This window comes from Nematostella vectensis, chromosome 10 (genome assembly GCF_932526225.1).
Source record: "Nematostella vectensis chromosome 10, jaNemVect1.1, whole genome shotgun sequence".
NCBI lineage: Eukaryota > Metazoa > Cnidaria > Anthozoa > Actiniaria > Edwardsiidae > Nematostella > Nematostella vectensis.
The window spans coordinates 11,161,659-11,183,204 of NC_064043.1; the positions used below are offsets into that span (position 1 = coordinate 11,161,659).

The window sequence follows — 21,546 nt, forward strand, 5'->3', positions numbered from 1 at the left end:
AATATTGATATATTTTTAATTGACTGAAGACTTGCGGTCGCTTTATAACTTCGTCATTTATTATATATATCTTCAAGATTAAAAATAGCTCAATGAAATAATAGTCATCGAAAAGAAATGAGTCTCGACGGACTGCAAAGCGTCTTTATAAAAGAGAGAATTATTTGAAATTGACATCCTGTGGTTTAAGAGCAGGCCCGGTCGCATAATCTAGAGGAGAAAGCAAACATGGCGGCGCAAGTTTGCAGTGATGTCAGTGAAGCGATCGAAATCTGCCCCATTCGCCGACTATATCTGAAACCCATAGCCAAGTTAACAATCCAGGTTTCACTGCCTGAGATTAAGGTGGCCGGAGTCTCGATATCGAACTGGGAAGTGATGGAAAAACTGAAAGCAATGGTAGCGCCAGATCAGTTTGCTGTTTTACGTGTTGTGGAATCGACTCTAGAAATGATCCGATTTGAAGCAGAAACAGAGACAAAAGGAGTTTTATCTAAGTTCATTGATAAACTTGACGGAAATGTTATCAAGTTAGGTGGATTTGCAGACCCTCTAAAAGTCCGGGCGAAAGAGACGAAGCTCAAATTTCCCACAATGCACGAGTGGGACTCCTTCTTTCGGGACGCTAAAGAACTGAATGAATGTAAACCAGGGGAGAGGCCTGATACTATAACTATCAAGGGATTACCTTCCAAATGGTTCGCGACGCAGCAGTCTGGGGATAAACCTTGTGAGAATACAGTAATATCAGTTTTTCAACATTTTGGCAAAATCCGTTGTATAGACATCCCAATCTTGGATAGTTATAGACAACAGATAACAAACAACAAAAGTGAATTCCAGACGTTTTATTTTGGATCACATCTGCATTTTGATGTGTACATCCAGTTTAAGCAGTACCAAGGCTTTACGTCAGCAATGACATCCTTCAAGGGAATGAAGCTTGTGCACATTTCAGAGGAAGGAAGAGCTGCCGCAGCTAATATTATGGTTGATTTTGATAGGACAAGTCATTTAAGTGCTAAGAATATAGAGGCACGAGACAGGGAGAGGAAGAGAATAATTGAGAAAGAAAAAGAAGAGGAGGAAAGAAAGAGGAAAGAGGAAGAAGAGCTAGAAAGAAGGAAGCACCAGGAGAGAATGGAGATTCAACGACGAGAGGCAGAGAAAGTAAAGCAGATGATGGATGAGTTAAGGAAGAAGGAGGAAAGAAGACGGAAAAGAGAGGAGAAAAGGAGGAAGAAGAAAGAGGAACAAGAACGCCTAGAGCAGCAAAGGAGGCAACGGGAACAAAGAATTGCAGAGAAGAGAAAGAGATTAGAGGAACAGAGAAAAGTTGAATCTTTACATCTATTGAAGGAACTTTTAAAGCGAGTTGCTGATAAAAGAGCCGAGGAGGAAGAAGAAAAACGAAAAAGAGAAAAAGAACTTGATATGCTTAGACAGATAGAGGAAAAGAAACGGAAGCTTGAAGAAGAAGAGCGACTTAAGGAAGAAGTTGAAAAACAGAAGAAAATTAAACTTGAGCAGCAAGAAAAAGAACTCAGAGATAAACTACTAAAAAACTTAAAAGAAATGAAAGAAAGGAAACAAGAACTAGAAAGGGAGCTTTTACGTAAACAGATAAAAAACAAGGTCAAGCTAAATTCAATCATAAAAAAATAGTAGTCACAAGATTACACTTTAGCTGAGTAATTCTATTCTCCAGTTTATCAGGATGTTAACAAAGGAGAACAAGGATAATAAAGTATTGATATGACATCTTGTATTTAGAACTTTAGACAATTTTGCTGTACATTATACATCCTGTAGACTTGTAAGTTAGTCCAATTACTCAAATGAGTACTTGTTTCATAAATTCATTAGCCCATGAAAATACACTTTTGTGTATTACACTTTGATGCCATCTAATTTGTTAGTTCAAAGAATATTCGCAAGGCAAAATAAGGGATAGCCATCTACATGGCTGCATACTTCAGCTATTATTTTATTTTTCAATGTTTCACCTCCCCCTATCACCGTTTATAAGAAGATTTTACAGTCAAATAAGGTCAAGCGTGTCACCCTAGAGCTGATTATTAAGTTCATTATTCAAAATATCATTTGATTATTTGCAGCATAGTTTCCAATCTTGAAAGAGTTTTCGAATTTTCAATGCAAAGTCTCATTCAAAATAGCAGCAAGAAACTGCCATGGTCATGTTTATTAGCCGGGAAAGCCTTTGTTTCCCTTCCTACTTAGGGAAGGTATTGATTTATGCAATTTTGGTTTCTCTAAGAGACATTTCACGGGAATTGTGCTTCTTTGTGAGTGAAAACATTCGAAAATTCGTCTCAAGAATGGAAACTTCTCAGCAAATAATCAAATGAAATTTCGAAATATGAACCTGGTTTGACTGTAAAACTAGGCTGTTAAAACATTTTCTCTAATAGTTTGGCTCCCCTTTGTAGCCCCACAGTGGTAACTAACTTCAGCTATGTTTGACAATTTCTTTTTTTTTTTCATTTGGTATCTTGAGCGTCTTAGATTTGCTGTGCAGTAATCCCATTGCAACGTTCCTTCACATTGCTTGGATACATTATCTTAAAGAACACTTATTCCTTAGAATGCCTTGGTACCTTGAACTTGCTTTTTTAATTTTGTATTTGGCTTGTGGGCACTTAACAGCTTGTACAGGCCAGTTGAGGCATAATACACCATCTTGCATGATTTGGGGCAGAAACAGTGTTTGGTTGTGAATAAAAAAAAATTAAGACAAGATCAACATGGTTTGTCTAATAGTAGAGTAATTTTTTGCTTGAGCTGTTTGTCTGACAATCAAGCTTTTTTGCAATATCCGAGATAAAACCACTTTGTCTATTTACAATCACTATGGGTATCACAGTAAAAATGGGAACTTTGTCAGTTCCATTCAAACATTACAGTACATACAACAACAACAACAACAACAACGAAAACATAAAGCTACTTTAGTTTGGCAGGGATGGGTGTTTAATCCCCTACAGGTAAAAAAACTTATTACAGAAGACATTCTTTCCTTTCTAATTTTGTGTTTTTTTTTTATGAGCAAATTGGAAAAAAAAAATGTTAAAATCCCCAAGTTGATCTTCAGTTACATACATACTGCTTGTGTTTGGGACACTGCACGTTGGTACATTGGCAATAGTTTCAATATGCTTGTTGACACTAGGCATCAGACTGGACCCATTCTTCCCCGATCATTTCTTAAAATCTAAACTGGCTTATTGCACCAGTGGTTGACAAAATGACTAAATAAACTAGCTTTAATGACTTATTCTCTAACTGTCCAAATGGTTGATGCGTGTTAGTTAATAACTAGTGTCTAATTTTTATGTATGAAGCAATGAATTATGTGGATAAACCAGAGTCTATAATAGTCCACTTCTTATTCACAAAGTTCTGCTTATTTCTAGTTGTCTTTTTTTCCCCCTTTGCCATCTTCTTCCTCCGTCTCTTCTTCTGTTTCATACTGTTGGTGTTTCTCCCCAGGTTTTAAAAGTCTTCCTACCAAGTCATACTTCTCATCAAACTGCTGTTCCCATTCACGCAAGGAGTCTTGCTGCATCCCATTCAAGTCAGATAAGTCATCGTATTCATCTTTTATCGCCTCTGGTCCTAAAGAAAATGTTGCCAATCCCCTGCTCGCATCATGTCCAGCAAAGTTGCTATATGGCCCCCCTGAAACAAAGGACAACATTAGAACAAATGTTTGGATGCTTACAAAGTAAATCTTTTGGATGCTTCAAACATAATCCAAAATAGTACTAATCTTCTCTCTTTAGCAACAGGATTTGGCATGCTCAGAGGCTTGAGTGACGCAATCAGCCAAACATGGTGCTGCGTACGTGGGCGAATGCAGAGGATTCAAAACAGGGGATTTTATTGCCTTCTCAATTTCTTCGCATCCTCGCCAAGTGTACCCTGGCCTTCACGCACGTCACAGAACTCCAATTTTAGAAAACAAAAAAGTTCCAAATAAGCCTGAATGAGAGCCAGCTAGCAGGCTAGACTTTTAGGTGCCATGCTTCAAACCCCCCCCCCTCCCCCTCCCTCACACGACTCATGAAAAAATTTAAAGAGCACCAATCACTGACTAACTTATTTGAAAGATCTTCAAATTTAATTTTTCTCCTACCAAGTTCTGAACCTCAAGCAAGTCCCGTAGAATCCCAAGAGAAAGTAATATAGGGAAATTTAAGAGTGTTCTTTGGAGTTTAGAAAGAATGATCTTCCAAGTTCCAAGAATAGTATTTTTGATTGTCCAGGGGAGAAATATCAGTAAAGGGAAGCTCCTCATCATCTTCAAAAGTGTTCATAGCTATTCTGTATTGGACAAATTCAACGTTTATTTATTGTGAGTGTAAATACTGTAACTATCAAACAACTGACTGCTTTACATCAGTTGTATCAAAAGACCAGGCAAACAGTGGTCCTAGCCATGTGATTTTTTAAAAACATCTGATACCACTAGTATGACTAAATAGAAACTAGGTTATATAACCACTTGGTGTGTTATACTGAATAAGATTTACCTCTAAACACTACAAAGCATAACTGGAAACTATCTTAGCTAACTAAGGGTAAGGGAAAAAAGAAGTCAAAAAGTCAAAATTTAGTTAGTTGAACCAATACTGGTTTCATAAGTACATCTGTAGGCCACATAACATCATGTTACCTGAAACGCAATCTATAGTAAAGCATAGTAAGTTGTATAAATTAGTTTTCCTACTTTCAATAATAATAATAATCCACAAACAATGCTATTGTCAATTTCAAACGGTTTTCCAATAAAAAGCGCCAATTCTCAAGCATAAACAAGGCAACAAAAGCGTGACCCGAAATATTTCTCCATTTTATATTCACCAATTTAATGAGTATATGAAGTGAAATGGTCAAAGCATGTGTCTCTGAGTTTCTAAGTAGTGAATTAGACATTCTGTTTTCTTTACTTTTTTTGTAAGCCGACTTGACAGGTAGTGTCTAGAAATTTGTAAATAGAAGTTCCACACAATAAAGCACGTATTCTAAAGCAAAAAAGAGATACTAATTAGAATTGTATCTTTATTAAACGAGAATGGACAGGACTTTGAACTATTGTGAAATCGTTGGTCACCATAAGAGGACGACCAGAGAACGAAGTTCAACATCACGAAGATATCCAAGAACATATATCTGAACGACCCTTGCAAAATACATTCAAATGGTGGACAATAATACAAGATGTCATACCTGGACCGTAAAAGTCTTTTCCTCTGGTAACATCAAATACTTTTCCATTTACGGCCATCAAAACATACGGTGATTTAAGTCCATCATACTCTTTTAGTTCGTCCAAAGTAAAGTCGCGTTTCTTGAAAGGTTCTAGCCGCTTTGGTGGGGGCTCTTCGGGTACTTTGTCGAATTTTGCCTTGAGGATCCTTCTTATAACAAATACTAAGACAATCAGCAGTACTATTTGTATAGGTGAAGAAAGGGAAGAGAGGAAATTTAGTATTGAACTGACGGCCGACTCGAAACCCATCGTGGCTTCACGACACCAACTCTTGCAACGAACTGGTGTCGCGAGGCATTATGGGAGATGTTCTTCGGTTATTGTCACGTGAGTAGTTCAGAGAAAAGAACAGGAGAACTTTTAGCAGTTGAGAAAGAACAGAGTAAAGTATAAAAAATGTGAACCGAATAGATATAAATACAGCTTACAGTATATCTCAATAAAAGTAGACGGGGGTGGTCGTTGTAGCTATTAAAGTCCGTTCCCGTTGAAGCATGTTGATTCCTGTTCCAGACAGACAAATCCCGTTCCCGGGGTAACCCTAATCCCATTTTCCCGGCCCAAAACAAGGCGCATCCCGGCTCCCGTTTTACCCCTTCAGGACCTTCCTTAGACCTTTGCTATCTTTAGGGGTAAGAATTGCTGTCGACCACACCTAAAGTGCTATACCCAAGATGCCCTCGCTCACCCCGGGATTTAAAGTACTTCTAAAACCGATTAAACAAAATATCTTACTGTACGACACATTTAATGTGTCTTTTGCATGATTCGCATAACAGCATAAGAAATAAGGCGCTAGTCCGCAATGAATGGTAAAATACTTTGTTAATAGCTTGGGTAAGGAATTATTCCGTTTTCGCGATTAGAAATGCTTTTGTTCTCCTCACTCCTATTGGCTGAAAAAATATCAGATGTATGTTTTTCTTTTACAGTTTTTTAAGATTAATATAGTTAACGCAGTCCTATCGTCTTTGCTTTCGTTTTTAGCCGGAACGCTACATACAGACTTTCGCGCCCTTTAAAACCTTTTTGGCTGGGGGATCCCTGGGAGGGAAGGGTGTTGGACAGCAGAAGTTCCTCTGTCAACCCTTCCTTTGACTCTTTTATGAACCTCAAACCGTCTTACCAAAATTTGATGAACCTAAACGCAAATACAGCTTTATAAGATCTATGCCTTATGGATTAAAAGGAACAGAAAATTCTCTGTTTCTCTTTGTTACACCATTACACGACCAGACACCCAATGTAAATAAAGGCCTCATCATTATCTTCACATCTTTCAATTTCATGCTGGTATTGTTCTAGGAAAAAGAAACTTGATGAAACTTTACACAGATCAAATTAATAAACGAAACGTCCACTACTAGATTGCTTTCGATCTTTTAGAACTCAAGATCCTTCATCAGTTAGTTTTAAAATGATTAACTGGTAGGGGCCCCACCCCACCCTCCCAATATTGTCGAAGCCTACTACAGCTCTGTGTGGAGTAGTTCTGACCTCTGTCACGGTACGCCAGCCTTATGTGACGCTGCTATGTTGCAATCAAAGCGGGAGGTGTGTCTTTTGGATGAATTCGACGAACGTGATCCCCTTGACTATCCCATGAGAGGACCCATGCGGAGGTGGAGTGTTTTGCATGGTCTCACCTTAGGGTCTCACCAAGCTAATCACCACCATCTTCATCATCAAATCAAACCCCACGAGAGATTCGGTATTCCATCCTTCGAAAAGACAGGTCAAGACCTATGGCGACGTAATCCGAGAGCATGAGATGCACAAAGATGCACAGCTTGCATTCGTCATTTAAATGACCCACTCGAAGGTGACGTCATGCTCTGAAAATAGTCATCTGACGATAACGCACACAGAAACGAACTAAATTGAAACCAAGAAAGAAATTTATATTATCTAAATATATCGTACGTATTTCATCCCTACGTTTTCAGTTGTGGAATATTATCGTTATACGATGTAATCGGAAATCGTCGGGTCTGTATCGGGTCTGTATCAATATCTATCTGTTTTTTTTCGTTCCAAGCTTTCAATCTCCGCACGCGAAGGAAGTCGTTTTTATGCTTCTTTTATTTATCTTATTCACACTTTTCCTGTCGAATTAACATAATAACTAGTGTGTTGAGGATTATTGAGTCATGGGACTTGGCAAATTGCTTTTGTATTTCCTTGATTTATGCGCATTGACAGACACAAGAAGAATGAAATGTCACCAAGGTCGTTTGGAGACGCTTTCGATCTCGAAGATGAGGAACAGCAAGAAAAATCATTTTCTTTGCATAAATGCATACCAAAAGCTATCATTCAGCCGCTACCATGGTGACATTTCAGAGGGATCGGAAACCCCCTCTGCGAATTTTATGTTTTGTTAGGATCGATTTCCAGCTCGTTTCTTTGAGCCCGTAATCTAGCGATGGTTTGGAGGAAAGAGAGCCAGGATATATGGATGAAAGAGTTGCGTTGTGTGTTTTGTCTACATGCCTTGCGTGTGTTATTCTTCTTACATATCCAGGGGGGTTATAGGGACGAAAAGCTATTAAATGTACCACAAAAGGAAATATTGACTTTGATTGTTGCTCTCCATTTACTTTTGAGTGACCTCCATAGGGAAGGATAAGACTTCGATGAACTGAGACTATAATTAAGTATGCAAATGAAAAGCTTGCGTCTCCGGTTTTCTTTTTTGAATGCAAATATATGTATATATATGAGCCTAGAGCGATTACGATGTAATTTTAGGGTCTGGGTCTCTGTAATTTCGAGATCGACCTTAGTAATTAAAATTACTAATATATTCTTATGGGAGATATCAAAATAAACGGATGAAAAAATAAAATACAAGAAACAGTATGCAAATTTTTTACTAAAATCTGTGCAGGTTCTAGCATAGGCCACGTGTTATTTGTATTTCCAAACTGTCTGAATCAAGATATTTTTACTGAAGCTTGTATTTATTTCCTAAAAACCGGAAATGTCGTGATTTGGTTTCATCACAAGGGATGAATTTAGAAACCGCAAATTTAATTGGGTATTCACTTTTGATTTAGGCGAAAGCGAAAATATATCACGATTTAAACAGAAAACACCGACAGTTTGAGGACAAACTATGTTTTCCTGTAGTCATGGTTTGCGATCGAACCGAGTATTGTTTGCACTTCTGCCCATTCAAGTGCAATAGGTACGAGATTTGGCATTTGAATGGGTTTAAAAGCAGAGGCCTCTGCATCATGGCGAGTAAATTCAATGATCGGGTATAGAAATATGCAATGTGTCCTCAATAATGCATGCTAATCTGGCAAAGAGTCATCACAAAAATATAAAAACGGAAGGACAACACCTCGTTCACACCTCGTTGGTGTTTTAACCGCTGAGGAAATATAGGTGTCAATGCAACCTATAATTCGAATAGAGCATACGTCGCTATGCACAAAAGATTATTTGAATAAATAATAGATCATATCATGGAACGCAAAACATCCCTTGATTAAGCGTGCTCAAAAGATAAGAATGAATTATACTTTATTTTAGAAAAGTTTTTATCTAATACTTACATTTTGGTTTCTTCTATTCTGAAGTGTGTCGTGTTTGTGCAGCCGTCAAAAAAGGTAAATCAAAGAGACATAAATACATGGTTGACCCCTGGTAAGACCCCATAAAATCAACACCACATATGTCTATTCAGATATTTATTTCGCTAAGCAAAAATATTCGAATTGACAATTTCACGTAATTTTCTAATACAAAAATTTCGCCTATGATTGGTGCAATTCCATCTGAACTTTTCTATACATCTCTCATACAATTACCAACCAAAGCAATACAAAAACATGCTTTACAACTCTCCATAGAGTATAATAAAATAAAAGATTAGATTTCTCACATTTAATAGTCTATTTCTCAGGTTTTGAAAATATCCTAGGGAATTCCAGCGCCTAAGTACAGTCAGCACACTACAAGATCACCCTTGCTTTTCTTGCTCGATCGCTGAAGGACAAAAAGATAAGGAATATAATGCCGGTTAGATGCAATTGCTAACAAAAGCCTCACGAAATAATCCAGGCCTCTTAAACGTCAATTAAATTGTGCTAAAATTCTAGGCGTTGGTTTTCAAACAAACACCGGATGCCTGGAATATAGTAGAGGCCCTGGCCAAGCGATTTATAGAGATTTATCAGTCATAAGTCACACGTATGCAGGCGACACACCCACACGCCGCTTACACGATGGCAAAATATTTAAATTTCGAAATAAAAAGCACGTTTAACGGTGGCGACGAGTTTACGGTGCTGTCAAAAGATTATAGAACGCGAAATTTTAGAATATAGCGCTTACTCTCTTTCGTAGGAAGAGGGTTCTTTTCCTGTGTTTCCGTATGCTTGAGCTTGGATTTGTCGAATTTGGTGACTTCGGAGATGTCTGGCTTGTCTGACATATTGAAGGTGATTCCTGAAGACAACCCGCAACAGTATTTAGGAGGCGTTTTTTGTCATTTGCCCGCATGCAAAAGAAAGACACTTACCTGAGGTGCTGCTTCGTCGACTTCTACGAGGCGAAATGCAAAGCAAGTTGCCGAAGCCAGCTAGAGATAAAATATCTTGTCAATTTAACAATCACGTGAACTGCCCATATACGGAAATTCATTGTCTCTTAGAAGGCCATATATGAATTGGTGAAATCAGTTTCAGCGGGGTACGGTGCCGGTGGGAAGCCACATGTTTGATAGCGAAATGCCTGATGTCCACGGCCTAATTTGCCATTGTTGATTTACTGAAATTTAAATATAAAGACGTGCAATCTAATGGGAGTTCATTTAAGAGTTCTAGCTAAGGCACATTACTTGAGCCTTGGCGTAGCGTAATTTATGTCAGATTTCGCTCGGAAGCAATCGTTTCAATGGGAGGAACATAGAAGCACGAAATCGTATTAGGAGAATCTAAATTTTGCCCCATCACGAAATCAAAATTATATTTCACTTTGTTTATTTTTTGCCGAATAAATGGGATCGTTTGCTGAAGGTTTATCCCAGAATGTGATTTTGTGTAATTTACTTTACATTCGCCTTTGTTGCGAAAGCTACGGTGGTGTCAAATTTCTTAAAGGAACTGATATAAATGGGATTTCTCTATACATGTGGGCTTAATTTCTATCTCATCAACTGTCACTCACGTGGGATTGAAACCGAACAACGATTACGTCATCCTGAGCAACGCGAGACAAAATGTATAAGGAATTTGGAATCTCATCAGGCCCATAGACTGATGGCTCGAACATGAAACAGGAATAGTTGCGAAACTAAAGCTTTCATTATAGCCAAAGCCTGAAAAACTGACAATACGAAAACTTTTCTATTGGAAACGGACATTTTGTACTGGGGAAAGATGAAATATTGGTCGGAAAACCCGAATTATACTGGTGAGACTAAAGGGAGGCTTTCCTTGCGTGTGCGCAGATGACGTCGTTTGTCATGCATACAATAATAGACGCCATTTTGCTTTTTCGGATGAATTTTAGCCCTTTTCTGTGCTTTGGAGGGTTATATCGCTTTCCCTCTCGATTTATTCAGTCATGGTCATGGGAACGGCCATTCTGGATGACTCATGTAAGTCTAAAACCGCCAGTAAACATCCACGAAGTGAACTGCCGCGCGATAAAAACATGGCTGCCTCAACAGTGCGTTGTATTCACTCAAATTTCTTTCAATCTGTAGCCACTCTCGCCGAGTTAGCACACCGAGAATACCAGTCGGGAAATTACGACAGAGCGGAGCAGATATGTATGCAGTTATGGCGAAGGGAACCCGACAACACTGGAGTACTTCTGCTACTTTCTTCGATCCACTTCCAATGTCGACGATTAGACAGGTCTGTATAAAATGGGGGTTTGTTCAGAAAATTTTTGATAAAACTCGCGCACAGCCGTTCTCATAACTTATTGATACCTAACCATAAAGACAAAAAAATGAAATGTCGACAAACTGGGAGTTCTGCCTTTTTAACGTCAGTGTTTTATATCCTAAAGGTCGGCGCATTTTAGCACGTTAGCCATCAAACAAAACCCAATGTTGGCCGAGGCTTACTCCAATCTTGGCAACGTCTTCAAAGAGAGGGGTCAACTAAAGGACGCGTTGGCAAACTATAGACACGCCGTTAAACTAAAGCCGGATTTTATAGATGGTTATATTAATCTAGCTGCTGCTTTGGTAGCGGCTGGTGATCTAGAAGGCGCAGTGCACGCATATGCGACCGCTCTACAGTATAACCCGGTAAGAAATAAGTCTACTTGTTAGATAACACGTTCTTTAACGTCTACGACTCTGAAGAAGCGCGCTTTTGCGGCAAGCATTTCCACAAAGGACGTTGAAGATCGCGTAGCATTTAAGTCTGTGTGGAAGTAGGCACGTGTGAACATATAATACACGACATTGGCCAGGCGAGGCTCTACCCTATTGTTCTACCAGCTGTAGTGCGTTTTCCTATCATTGGTCAATAATACACAATTCCAACTATACTATTTTAATACATTTTTTTAACTTCATAATTTTTCAGTCAGTCCAAGACTACGGGAAATAGTGGATTACTATAATGAACTAACCCAGTTGATAGAAATATTTTTGTGTTTTTCTTGGTTCTCATAAAGTCTTAGCATTGTTAAATAGAACAGTATATCTAGCTCAAGATATTAACTGGTAGTAATAAAATTATTTCTCTTCAAAAAAAAATGGTATGATGTGAAGTGGTGTCACATTTGAGAATCTTGTGAATGTCGCACCCAATATCTAATGAACAAATAAGTGTCTGAAATTAAATTTTTGTTTTGATCTGTTTTGTGCTTATCAGCATCATCTACCAGTGCTACAATTAATTAAGAAAGTGAGAGACAGGTTAATAGCTTCAATTTTTGTTGATATAACGGGGAAAAAAATCTGGTGATAACATTGTAATTTTGTGCTGTTGTTTTCTGGACATTTCAGGACCTCTACTGTGTAAGAAGTGATTTGGGTAATCTGCTAAAAGCTCTTGGTCGGCTTGAGGAGGCTAAGGTATCCTGGTAGCTCATCATTTCAACTACCTTTAACATCAAACCAATAATAAATGCAAGAAAAAGAAATGGCTCATGGGTCACCCAGGTCTTGCAGATTTTATTGTTTTGAATTTGTCCAGCTCTCTGTATTAAAGCTAGCGTAAGCATGGGCAATGAATTTAGTCACTCTCATGACTACACTGGTGTAGCATTGCAGAATTTTGTAGGTGTTTGAACACCTATTTACTTCTGCCTGCTTGTTACAAGAGCTGGTCTGTGATCCATAGTTAGTGCATTTAAGATTTCACCCCAGACGCTATCCAAAGCAGACTCTAATCCTGAGGTATTGAGAATCAAACATGAATTAGTATTTCAGTGGGATGTTATGTCAAAAAAAAGATAAAGCCATTCAGCAGGTGGGATTTAGGGTGAAACTTTAGCTCATCTGATGATTTCTTGCAATTAGAGTCTGTTTTGCAAACAAATCTCAGCTGCGTGTGCTCCATATTCCTTTTGATAAGTATTGTCCAAACACAATTATCTTTGATAGAAAGGAATTTGCAAGGCAAACTCTGAAATTTCTGGTCAGATTACATGTTGAGAAGTAACAGCTTGGTGTCTCTGACCTTTGTCGATTGTTTGCCTTGCTCAAATTTCCTGGATTATTAGACCTGGGTTGGAATGATAGATGCAATAACTCCTGTGTCTATCTTCTATTTATGTCTTTTTGACATTTAGGTCAATAAGCACTTCTTCTATAGACTTGCATCCTAAGTAAAACTTGTAGCTGAAAAAAAACTGCAGCTGGAAAGATTTGAATATATTAATGGCAAGTCTGGAAGAAGTGTTCTTTGATTGGTATTGATAGTTAAAAGTACTAGCCATATTAAAAGTCCCTTCTTTTCCCCTCTCGTTTTCTCTCATAAATTAACACAGGGTGAGTGATGGAGTACACCGGCTGAAGGGATCCACCGAGACCAACCAGGCGTATGGGCAGGCCACGCCTAGTTCCCCTCGCTGTCCCATACCTTTCTATGCTGGGCCTATGTTGCTGCCTGTACTATGCTATCAGTAAAGTATATACTGTGGTTACAGCCAATTGAAAACTAATCAATTCATTCCTTCAGAGACCATGTTTTATTACGACCTGACCACAGATGGCTGCTTTGCTGATAGCACGGTGCTTTTCAACCTCCTCTCTAATGGTTTACTCTCATGCTTTTTGAGAAAAAAAAGTAGTGCATAAAACAAACATATTCCCTCATTCTGGTTGGTCAGCATAGCTTTGTCTCCTATCTCAGCTCGCCTAAAAGTACTCTGGGTCATTTTCCCCAAGTATATTTCAATTTGTAATTGTTATCATATTTGTGTTGCTTTACTAAGTAATCCCAAAATGTCTTGAAGTTATTCTGAAGTGATTGCTACTTTCTTTCAATTTTGTAAATTGCCTAAGGGGTTAAGGAGCTAAGACCCCATTTTCACAACTTGTGTACTGTACTTATTTTCATTCGACATCAAAGTGCTCAAGTATAGTTTTCATTTCATGTTTGAATTTCATTTAGCCATTACTCAAGCCCACCCAATGGATGGAAAACCTCATCGAGTGTAGGCACAGCTGCTAGACCATAGCTATGAGGGAATATGTTTGCCAGACTAACAGTCTCAAGTTTGCATCTACAGCTAGAATATGTCCAAAACCCACAGGAAAGCTTTGCAAAAACAATACCAGAAATCTTTCATACTAAAACAATCTGGATGTGAAAAAAAAAATTTATGACATATTAGGAAGAGGGTGATTTGTAATTTCTTACTTGTCTTTGTGATGGGTTCCTGTGGTTTAATTCCCAACTTTGGACATAAAAGTTATGCCTACTGTATTCAAAGTGAAAGGATGAGACATATGCCATAACTTCTTTTTTGCTGCTGTTTTGCTCTTGCCGTCGCCATTTTTTCGCTGTTTGTCTTGCTTCTTCTTCCCTTTGCTCTGCTGTTGCTGCTGAATTCCCGCATGTTTTTCTGCGCTGCTGCTCTCTCTGCTCTCCCCTGTTTTGCTGCTACTCATTGTACCCAAAGGCATGCTACCTCAAAGCCATTGAGACCCAGCCTAGCTTTGCTGTTGCCTGGAGCAACCTGGGATGTGTATTCAACGCTCAAGGAGAGATCTGGCTGGCAATACACCACTTTGAAAAGGTAAGATGACTTTATTGAAACAGACAGATGCTATAACAATATGCTTTTCTCTGTATTTTGTCACATTTATTTGCTGAGGTCTTTCAATTATGGCTAAACACCACCCAGATGTTTGGAAGTTTTGAAATGTCTGAATAAACATCTATTGGCGCACTCATTACTGTGGGCAACATAAGTTCAGAGGGTCACAAAGGTGTGGTTTTCCCATGTGATTGTGGTAATCCTAATACCACATGCCAATCTTGCTTTTTATTTTTAGCATGCTCACAAATGTAACATTTAACACTTTATAACAGTTTAGATTTGACATATGTGTTAAACATTTTTTTATTGCATTCTAGGCTGTACAACTGGATCCAAACTTCTTAGATGCTTATATAAATCTTGGAAATGTTCTCAAAGAGGCTAGAATATTTGATAGGTGAGAATTTTAAAAAAACTTATTTATACCAATTATTTACCTTTTGCTTTGATGAAGGGCTAGCAATCGAAACGTCAGTGCAACTACACAGTTTTACAGAGGCGTATTACATACCTTTTGAACCATGTGTTGATTCATAGCTTACCTTAAATGCTTTGCACGTTTCATATCAATATCAAGTTTGCATTTAGTTTTCCTTTTTTTTTTTTGATATGGCATGTTATCTCAGCTAATACTAGCTATTATACATTTGTTTACAGGGCTGTTGCTGCATATTTACGTGCACTCAACCTCAGTCCAAACCATGCCGTTGTGCACGGGAACCTAGCATGTGTCTACTATGAACAAGGGTAAGACACTGTCTTGTTGCACAGTATGTTCTCAAATATCTTAGTGTTATTGTAAAAATGCTGTGTTTAAGTGTTATTACTGTTGTTGTTTGATTTCTTAAAAAGGGTTATTGTCAAAACACTTAATAGCAATTTGGTACAATTCTATCCTGCAGATTAATTGATTTAGCTGTTGATACTTATCGCCGTGCGATTGAGCTACAACCTAACTTCCCAGATGCTTATTGTAACCTTGCGAATGCCCTCAAGGAACAAGGAAAGGTAAAAAACAATATTTATTAAAGAACACACTACTATCATAATAAATATATTGCATACTTAAACTCGCTAGTTGAAAGTCTGAGTTTTTTGTGCTCTGCTTTACTGTATTTATACAACATTCACATTTTTCTACCATCATGATAAAATCAATATTTATTAGGAAATAAAGACACATTGAAACTTGACCTTAATGATTTATAAGTTAAAATTAAAACACTTATCATGTTCATCCCAGGTATCTGAGGCAGAAGAATGCTATAACACAGCTTTACAGCTTAGCCCAACCCATGCAGACTCTCTTAACAACCTAGCAAACATCAAACGAGAGCAGGGCAAGATCGAGGAATCCATCCGGCTATACTGCAAAGCTCTTGAGGTTAGTATAACACATCCCTCGGCTCTATTATAGGTCATGGTTAGGGAAGGGAAGATTAGATAGATGATAAAAGCCATTCAGGAGGTCTTTTTCTGTCATTAAGTACTCAAGTTTCACAATCTAACCTGATGCCTGGTGCCATCTTAGCAGAAGTACCAAGGTTTTGCAGCCCAGATCTTGTAAGACCTTCAAGAAGAAGCTGAGCAAACTTGACTTTTACAACTATGGCAAAATTTCCCTGCCCTCTAATGTTAGAAAACTAATCTTAACTATCAGAATGCAGCCAGGTCAATATTGGATAAAATGTTAAAACTCCAACAGCAGCAAGGGAAATACATACAAAGAGTTGAACCATTCAATAGCTGTCAATTGATGCTTCTTAGAGGTTATGGACCATGTGAGTGCCAGAGAGGGGAGGTCTGTATCCTGGACCCCTGGCATCATTCTTGTTTGTGATGGTCTTTGCCCTGCCACAGAAACCGAATGCAGAAACCCTGTCACCTAATGGTAGAGTCAGCACAGATAAGGGTCCATCCAACCTTAGACATCTATGTTTCAAGCTGGCAAAAGCAAAGTTGGTTAACTTCTTAACACTGACAATACTAGCAGGCCAGTTGGCCACAGTCAGAATTATCCTGTACAAAACAATACTGGATTTGGCAGACACCCCAATCTTTTACTTATCCACTGTGTTGTGTCTGGTGACAATTAAGGAGAAAAGTTCTATACCAGCAGATCTTACATGAACCACCCCTTCCCCCTCGTTGAGGTTGGCACCCTTCTCATATCATTAGTGTTCTGCTGCCTTGGTGGCTCATATGAGCAGATAGTAGACAAAGTGGAGGAATATGTCGAGACAAAGCATCTCTGCTCTCATTATTTGAAACTTTAACACATGGGAGCCAAGCTGTGTCCATCTTCCTTGGACAAAGGCTTAGCTGCATCTTACCTTACACTTCCATGTTCCTACGTGACATTTATTCAAAGTTTGCCAGTTTAAGGAGTTTGGCATCATGGGCGCCGATGTCTTTATCAAGGTATCCAGGGCTAGCAGTGCAAACAAGTGGTTCAAGATGCAGCCAAGCAGAAACATTTATTTATTGTTTTTGTTTGCAGATCTTCCCTGAATTTGCAGCGGCACATTCCAACCTAGCAAGTGTGCTTCAACAACAGGGCAAACTTCAAGAGGCTTTGCTTCATTACAAAGAGGCCATAAGGTGAGATAATATGGGGCTTGTACTGTCTAGAACCCTTTGCTTTTAAGCCTGAAAAAGCCAAACGTCTCAAACCAATCTCTAATTTTCTAATATCTTTGAACATTCTTCCAGAATCCACCCCACTTTTGCCGATGCATTTTCCAACATGGGCAACCTTCTGAAGGAGATGCAGGACATCCAGGGAGCCATCCAATGTTACTCCCGTGCAATCCAGATTAACCCTGCATTTGCTGATGCACACAGCAACTTGGCATCGGTTCACAAGGTAAGCTCCTTACCCACAAATGAGATGCATTATTGTTAGTGTGGAAGCTCGTTAATTTCTACTGCATTGTTGATGGTACTGATTTCTGCTTCTTTTTCTCCAGGATTCTGGCAACATTCCTGAGGCCATTCAATCATACCGCACTGCTTTAAAGCTGAAGCCTAGCTTCCCTGATGCATACTGCAACCTTGCACACTGCCTTCAGATCATATGCGACTGGACAGACTATGACAACAGGATGAAGAAACTGGTGAACATTGTGGCAGAGCAGCTAGAACACAATCGATTACCTTCAGTGCACCCCCACCACAGCATGCTTTATCCACTGACTCACGAGTTCCGTAGGGCCATTGCAAACAGGCATGGTAACTTGTGCGTAGAGAAGGTGTGTATGGGTTCCACAAGGCCGTTGTGGTCAGCTATGGTAGCCTGTGTGTAGGAAGTACAAACATATCCCATTACATTTGTCACTTGAATTTCCAAAGGAAAGGGTGATCCTCATAACACCTTTTCGTAGCAGCTGATGAGTAACAGACCTCCAAATTATTTTTTTTTTTGTGCAAAAAGTGACGGTCGCGCAGTAGAATTAAACTTAAGACGGGCCTACCCTTGTTAGTCACGAGTATTGATCTTATATCTGGTATGTGTTAGGTGATTTCAATGGAATTCAGTGTTTGGGGTACTAATTGAGATAATTATTGAAAGAAAATCATCTCAGTACAATAAAATAACCCTAGCTATTTGTCTGAGCGGTATTTTTTTTGCCTAGGTTGCATTGCTTCACAAGGCCCCATTTGTCTACCCCAAGGACCTCCACTTGTCCGGGGGACGCTTGCGCATCGGTTACGTGTCAAGCGACTTCGGTAATCACCCCACATCTCATCTGATGCAGAGCATCCCAGGATTCCATGACCGTACTCGAGTAGAGGTGAGTCCCTACACCATGGCATCCGTCCACTCTTTCTTTTTAAAAACTCTAGACCGGTCTTGTGTAAAATATTTTAACAATCTGGGAATCTATGTACTATAGATTATTTGGGTGGATTGAGCTTCACAGTGATTCAAGTGTATCTTGTTCACCTCTGGAATATACATCTCGTTTGGATTGATTTTTGCGGTAGAAAAGCCTCATCACGCGAGGCGTTCATTGGTGACAATTATCGTAGTCTCATTGCGAAACCTTGGGGTTGACATTGACGCATAGGATGGTGGTTTATTGTATGCATCTGTAGGTATTCTGCTACGCCCTAACTGCTGATGACAACACAAGCTTCCGTAAGAAGATTTCCCGCGAAGCAGAGCACTTCACAGACCTCTCATCAGTTGCCTGCCACGGAGAAGCCGCCGACCGCATCCACGCCGACGGCATCCACATTCTAGTCAACATGAATGGCTACACCAAGGGTGCACGCAACGAGATCTTCGCGCTTCGGCCAGCGGCCATCCAAGCCATGTGGCTGGGGTACCCAGGCACCAGTGGCGCTCCTTACATGGACTACATCATCACGGATAAGACGACGTCCCCGCTAGAGCATGCTGACCAATACTCAGAGAAACTGGCTTATATGCCCAACACTTTCTTCGTCGGAGATCACAAGCAGATGTTCCCGCACCTGATGCAGAACCTACGAACACCATCCAACGAGGCGAACCTAGACCCCACCCACAACGGCGTAGTGCAACAGCACATTCAGACCAGAGTGCTCAACGGCGAGAGCGACCTGAACTTTGTGAAGAAAATCACCGCGCTGGTGGAGGAGAAGAAAGAGGAGTACTCCGGCTGCAAGGATAGCGGGGAAAGGATACCCCTCACCATGCCCTTGACATGCCGCTCCCAATATGGCCTCCCGGAGGATGCCTTCGTCTACTGTAACTTCAACCAGTTGTACAAGATCGACCCCAAGACGCTCAAGACCTGGGCTAACATCCTGAGAAGAGTCCCTAACTCTGTGCTTTGGCTACTCAAGTTCCCTGCCGTGGGCGAGAGCAACATCAAGGCCGAGGTGTCTTCCATGGGGCTGTCCCAGGACAGGGTCATCTTTTCGCCCGTCGCGCCCAAGGAGGAGCATGTCCGAAGGGGTCAGCTTGCGGACGTGTGTCTAGACACGCCCTTGTGTAACGGTCACACCACGTGCATGGACGTGCTATGGGCGGGATGTCCCGTAGTCACCCTGCCGCTTGACACGCTCGCCTCCAGGGTCGCTTCCTCGCAGCTGAACGCGCTCGGGTGTAGCGAGCTGATCGCGGATTCACGCGGCGACTACGAGGAGATCGCAGTACGACTCGGCAACGACAAGGGACAGTAAGTTGTTACGCCGACCTTGTCTTTTCTAGAATTATCTAATTCAACCACTACTGAAGAAACTGTTACTACGACCATGTCGACATTAGGAATAAGGATGGGTCAGGGAGTGGAGGGGGGAGGCATATACACATACTGATTATGTTGAACTTTCTTTTCAGCTTCGAGAAAATCCGCCGCAAAGTATGGAGAAATCGGTTTACGAGTCCGCTGTTCAACACGCGACAGTACACGCACGACCTCGAGGATTTGTTCTTCGCTATGTGGCGGCGATGTGAGAAGGGAGGGGAAGTTGACCATATCACGGACTACTCAAAATCATAAATGTGTTAGACACGCGTCCTACAAGTAGCTGTAGCGCGCCAAGTGTTCAAAGTAATAACTCTGTAGTAACGCCCTTCACGAAGCACGATCAGGGGAGAAGGGCTAGCTCTAGCAATAGTATTACGACAACAAGCTGTGTTTTGATAAACACGTTATCACACACGGGCAGCACGCCAAGGACGAGAGATGCGCGAGATCCTGCGATAGAGCGCACACAAACAAAAAAGGGTGCGAGATGAAAAATTGAGCGCTGCTCTGATAAACACGGGACTCATCTATATATACATGCATTACTCCAATATCTGTTCTGCGTGATCCCTCGCCATGCTTTGCACCTGACAAGCCCTAAGAGACGTTGAAAAAGAGTATATATGCAGAAGATGGTTGTAAATAAATGCGGAAGTGTTTTTGATTTTTTTTTGGTGTTTCGCTTGTTATGGAAGACAAAATGTTTTAAAATGCAATAAAAGGAAAATTGTTATGATGACTGTGTGAACGTTTATTGAAGTCAATCACATTATTGGAATAAGGTTGCACTCTAGAATCCATGTGTCGTCGTATAATCCGTGAGCCGTATTCAATGCAGATGAATCAACTTGTTTGTTTCATCTTCATACGGCTCATGAATAATACGGCGTTTGAACTTAGCCTTACGTATACGCAGGAAATGACTGAATACTCGATTCTGATAGGCTATTTCCAGCCATCGCGAAGGGAGCTGGAAATTGAGCTTCGATCTCTGAAAGCCATGTGATTTTTTACAGGCACATAAACAAGTCCAAAAATTTCCAAGCCTGGATATGTTTTTATTTTTGCATGTTTGCTTAATCAATTTTGGCCAATTTGGCAATTTTGGCCATCCCTCCGGGTTTACAACGGTTTGGGGGGAATTTTTCACTGAAATGATTATCAATCGTTTGGATAACGATATGATATTTTACATCGTGTTTAACTTATATCATGGTGCAAGAATCATGTGAAAAAAGCGGCGCTTTTCTCGAGAAATTAACGCGACAAGCTAACAGAACAGTGCAATCGAGAATGGCGCTAAAAACGGAACCATGGACACGTCAAGTGGTAATGGCGAATGAGCTGCTTCTCTGAGTTACAGTCACTGATTTCCAGATAAAAGGTAAAGTTTATTTTAGAAATGTTATGCCTCATTGGTTGTAAGTTTGTGTGAGTTGTAAGGCCTATTTGAAGACAGAACCCGTATTTGGTGTCGAGTTATGATTCGAAATTCTTGTTGACATTGCATTAAACCTTGCCTTTATATATCTAGGTGATTACCTTGCCAAGTCTCATGAAAACTTATCGGTTTTACATGTTTGTGTTTTAATCAAGGAATTTGAGAACGTAAAAGTCAAAGGAAGGCGCGTCTATCGATTGATGTTTTAGTAGCAGCAGCAACGAATTGCCGCCATTAGTTATCAAACACTATTCTAACACACTCCCTAAGTTTTCTCTTTTTCTGATTCTTATTGATAAAATAACCTGATTTGGAGAACGTATTTG

The 21,546-nt window shown here is 39.9% G+C and overlaps 3 protein-coding genes across 4 annotated transcripts; 2 read left to right on the forward strand and 1 right to left on the reverse strand.

Moving 5' to 3' along the window:
- Positions 1-148: 148 nt before the first annotated feature.
- Positions 149-2,760, forward strand: LOC5519170 (A-kinase anchor protein 17A). The gene has a single exon (XM_001639087.3). It carries the CDS (start codon positions 229-231, stop codon positions 1,663-1,665), a length of 1,437 nt encoding a protein of 478 aa, XP_001639137.2. The 5' UTR covers positions 149-228; the 3' UTR covers positions 1,666-2,760.
- A 9-nt stretch (positions 2,761-2,769) lies between these two features.
- LOC5519145 (membrane-associated progesterone receptor component 2) lies at positions 2,770-5,664 on the reverse strand. The gene is made up of 2 exons (XM_001639020.3): positions 5,251-5,664; positions 2,770-3,699 (listed from the first exon to the last, which is right to left on the reverse strand). Exons 1-2 carry the CDS (start codon positions 5,540-5,542, stop codon positions 3,431-3,433), a joined length of 561 nt encoding a protein of 186 aa, XP_001639070.2. The 5' UTR covers positions 5,543-5,664; the 3' UTR covers positions 2,770-3,430.
- A 4,875-nt stretch (positions 5,665-10,539) lies between these two features.
- LOC5519150 (UDP-N-acetylglucosamine--peptide N-acetylglucosaminyltransferase 110 kDa subunit) lies at positions 10,540-20,518 on the forward strand. 2 transcript variants are annotated; one of them, XM_032364009.2, is made up of 15 exons: positions 10,540-10,717; positions 11,013-11,166; positions 11,324-11,567; positions 12,276-12,344; positions 14,399-14,515; positions 14,857-14,936; positions 15,197-15,286; positions 15,442-15,547; positions 15,783-15,923; positions 17,040-17,140; positions 17,252-17,405; positions 17,509-17,790; positions 18,175-18,333; positions 18,638-19,707; positions 19,869-20,518. In XM_032364009.2, the coding sequence occupies exons 1-15, from the start codon at positions 10,684-10,686 to the stop codon at positions 20,029-20,031; spliced, it is 2,964 nt and encodes a 987-aa protein (XP_032219900.1). In that variant the 5' UTR covers positions 10,540-10,683; the 3' UTR covers positions 20,032-20,518. The 2 variants fall into 2 exon arrangements, with proteins under 2 accessions (XP_032219900.1, XP_001639136.2); XM_001639086.3 differs by lacking the exon at positions 10,540-10,717 and adding an exon at positions 10,743-10,904.
- Positions 20,519-21,546: the final 1,028 nt, after the last annotated feature.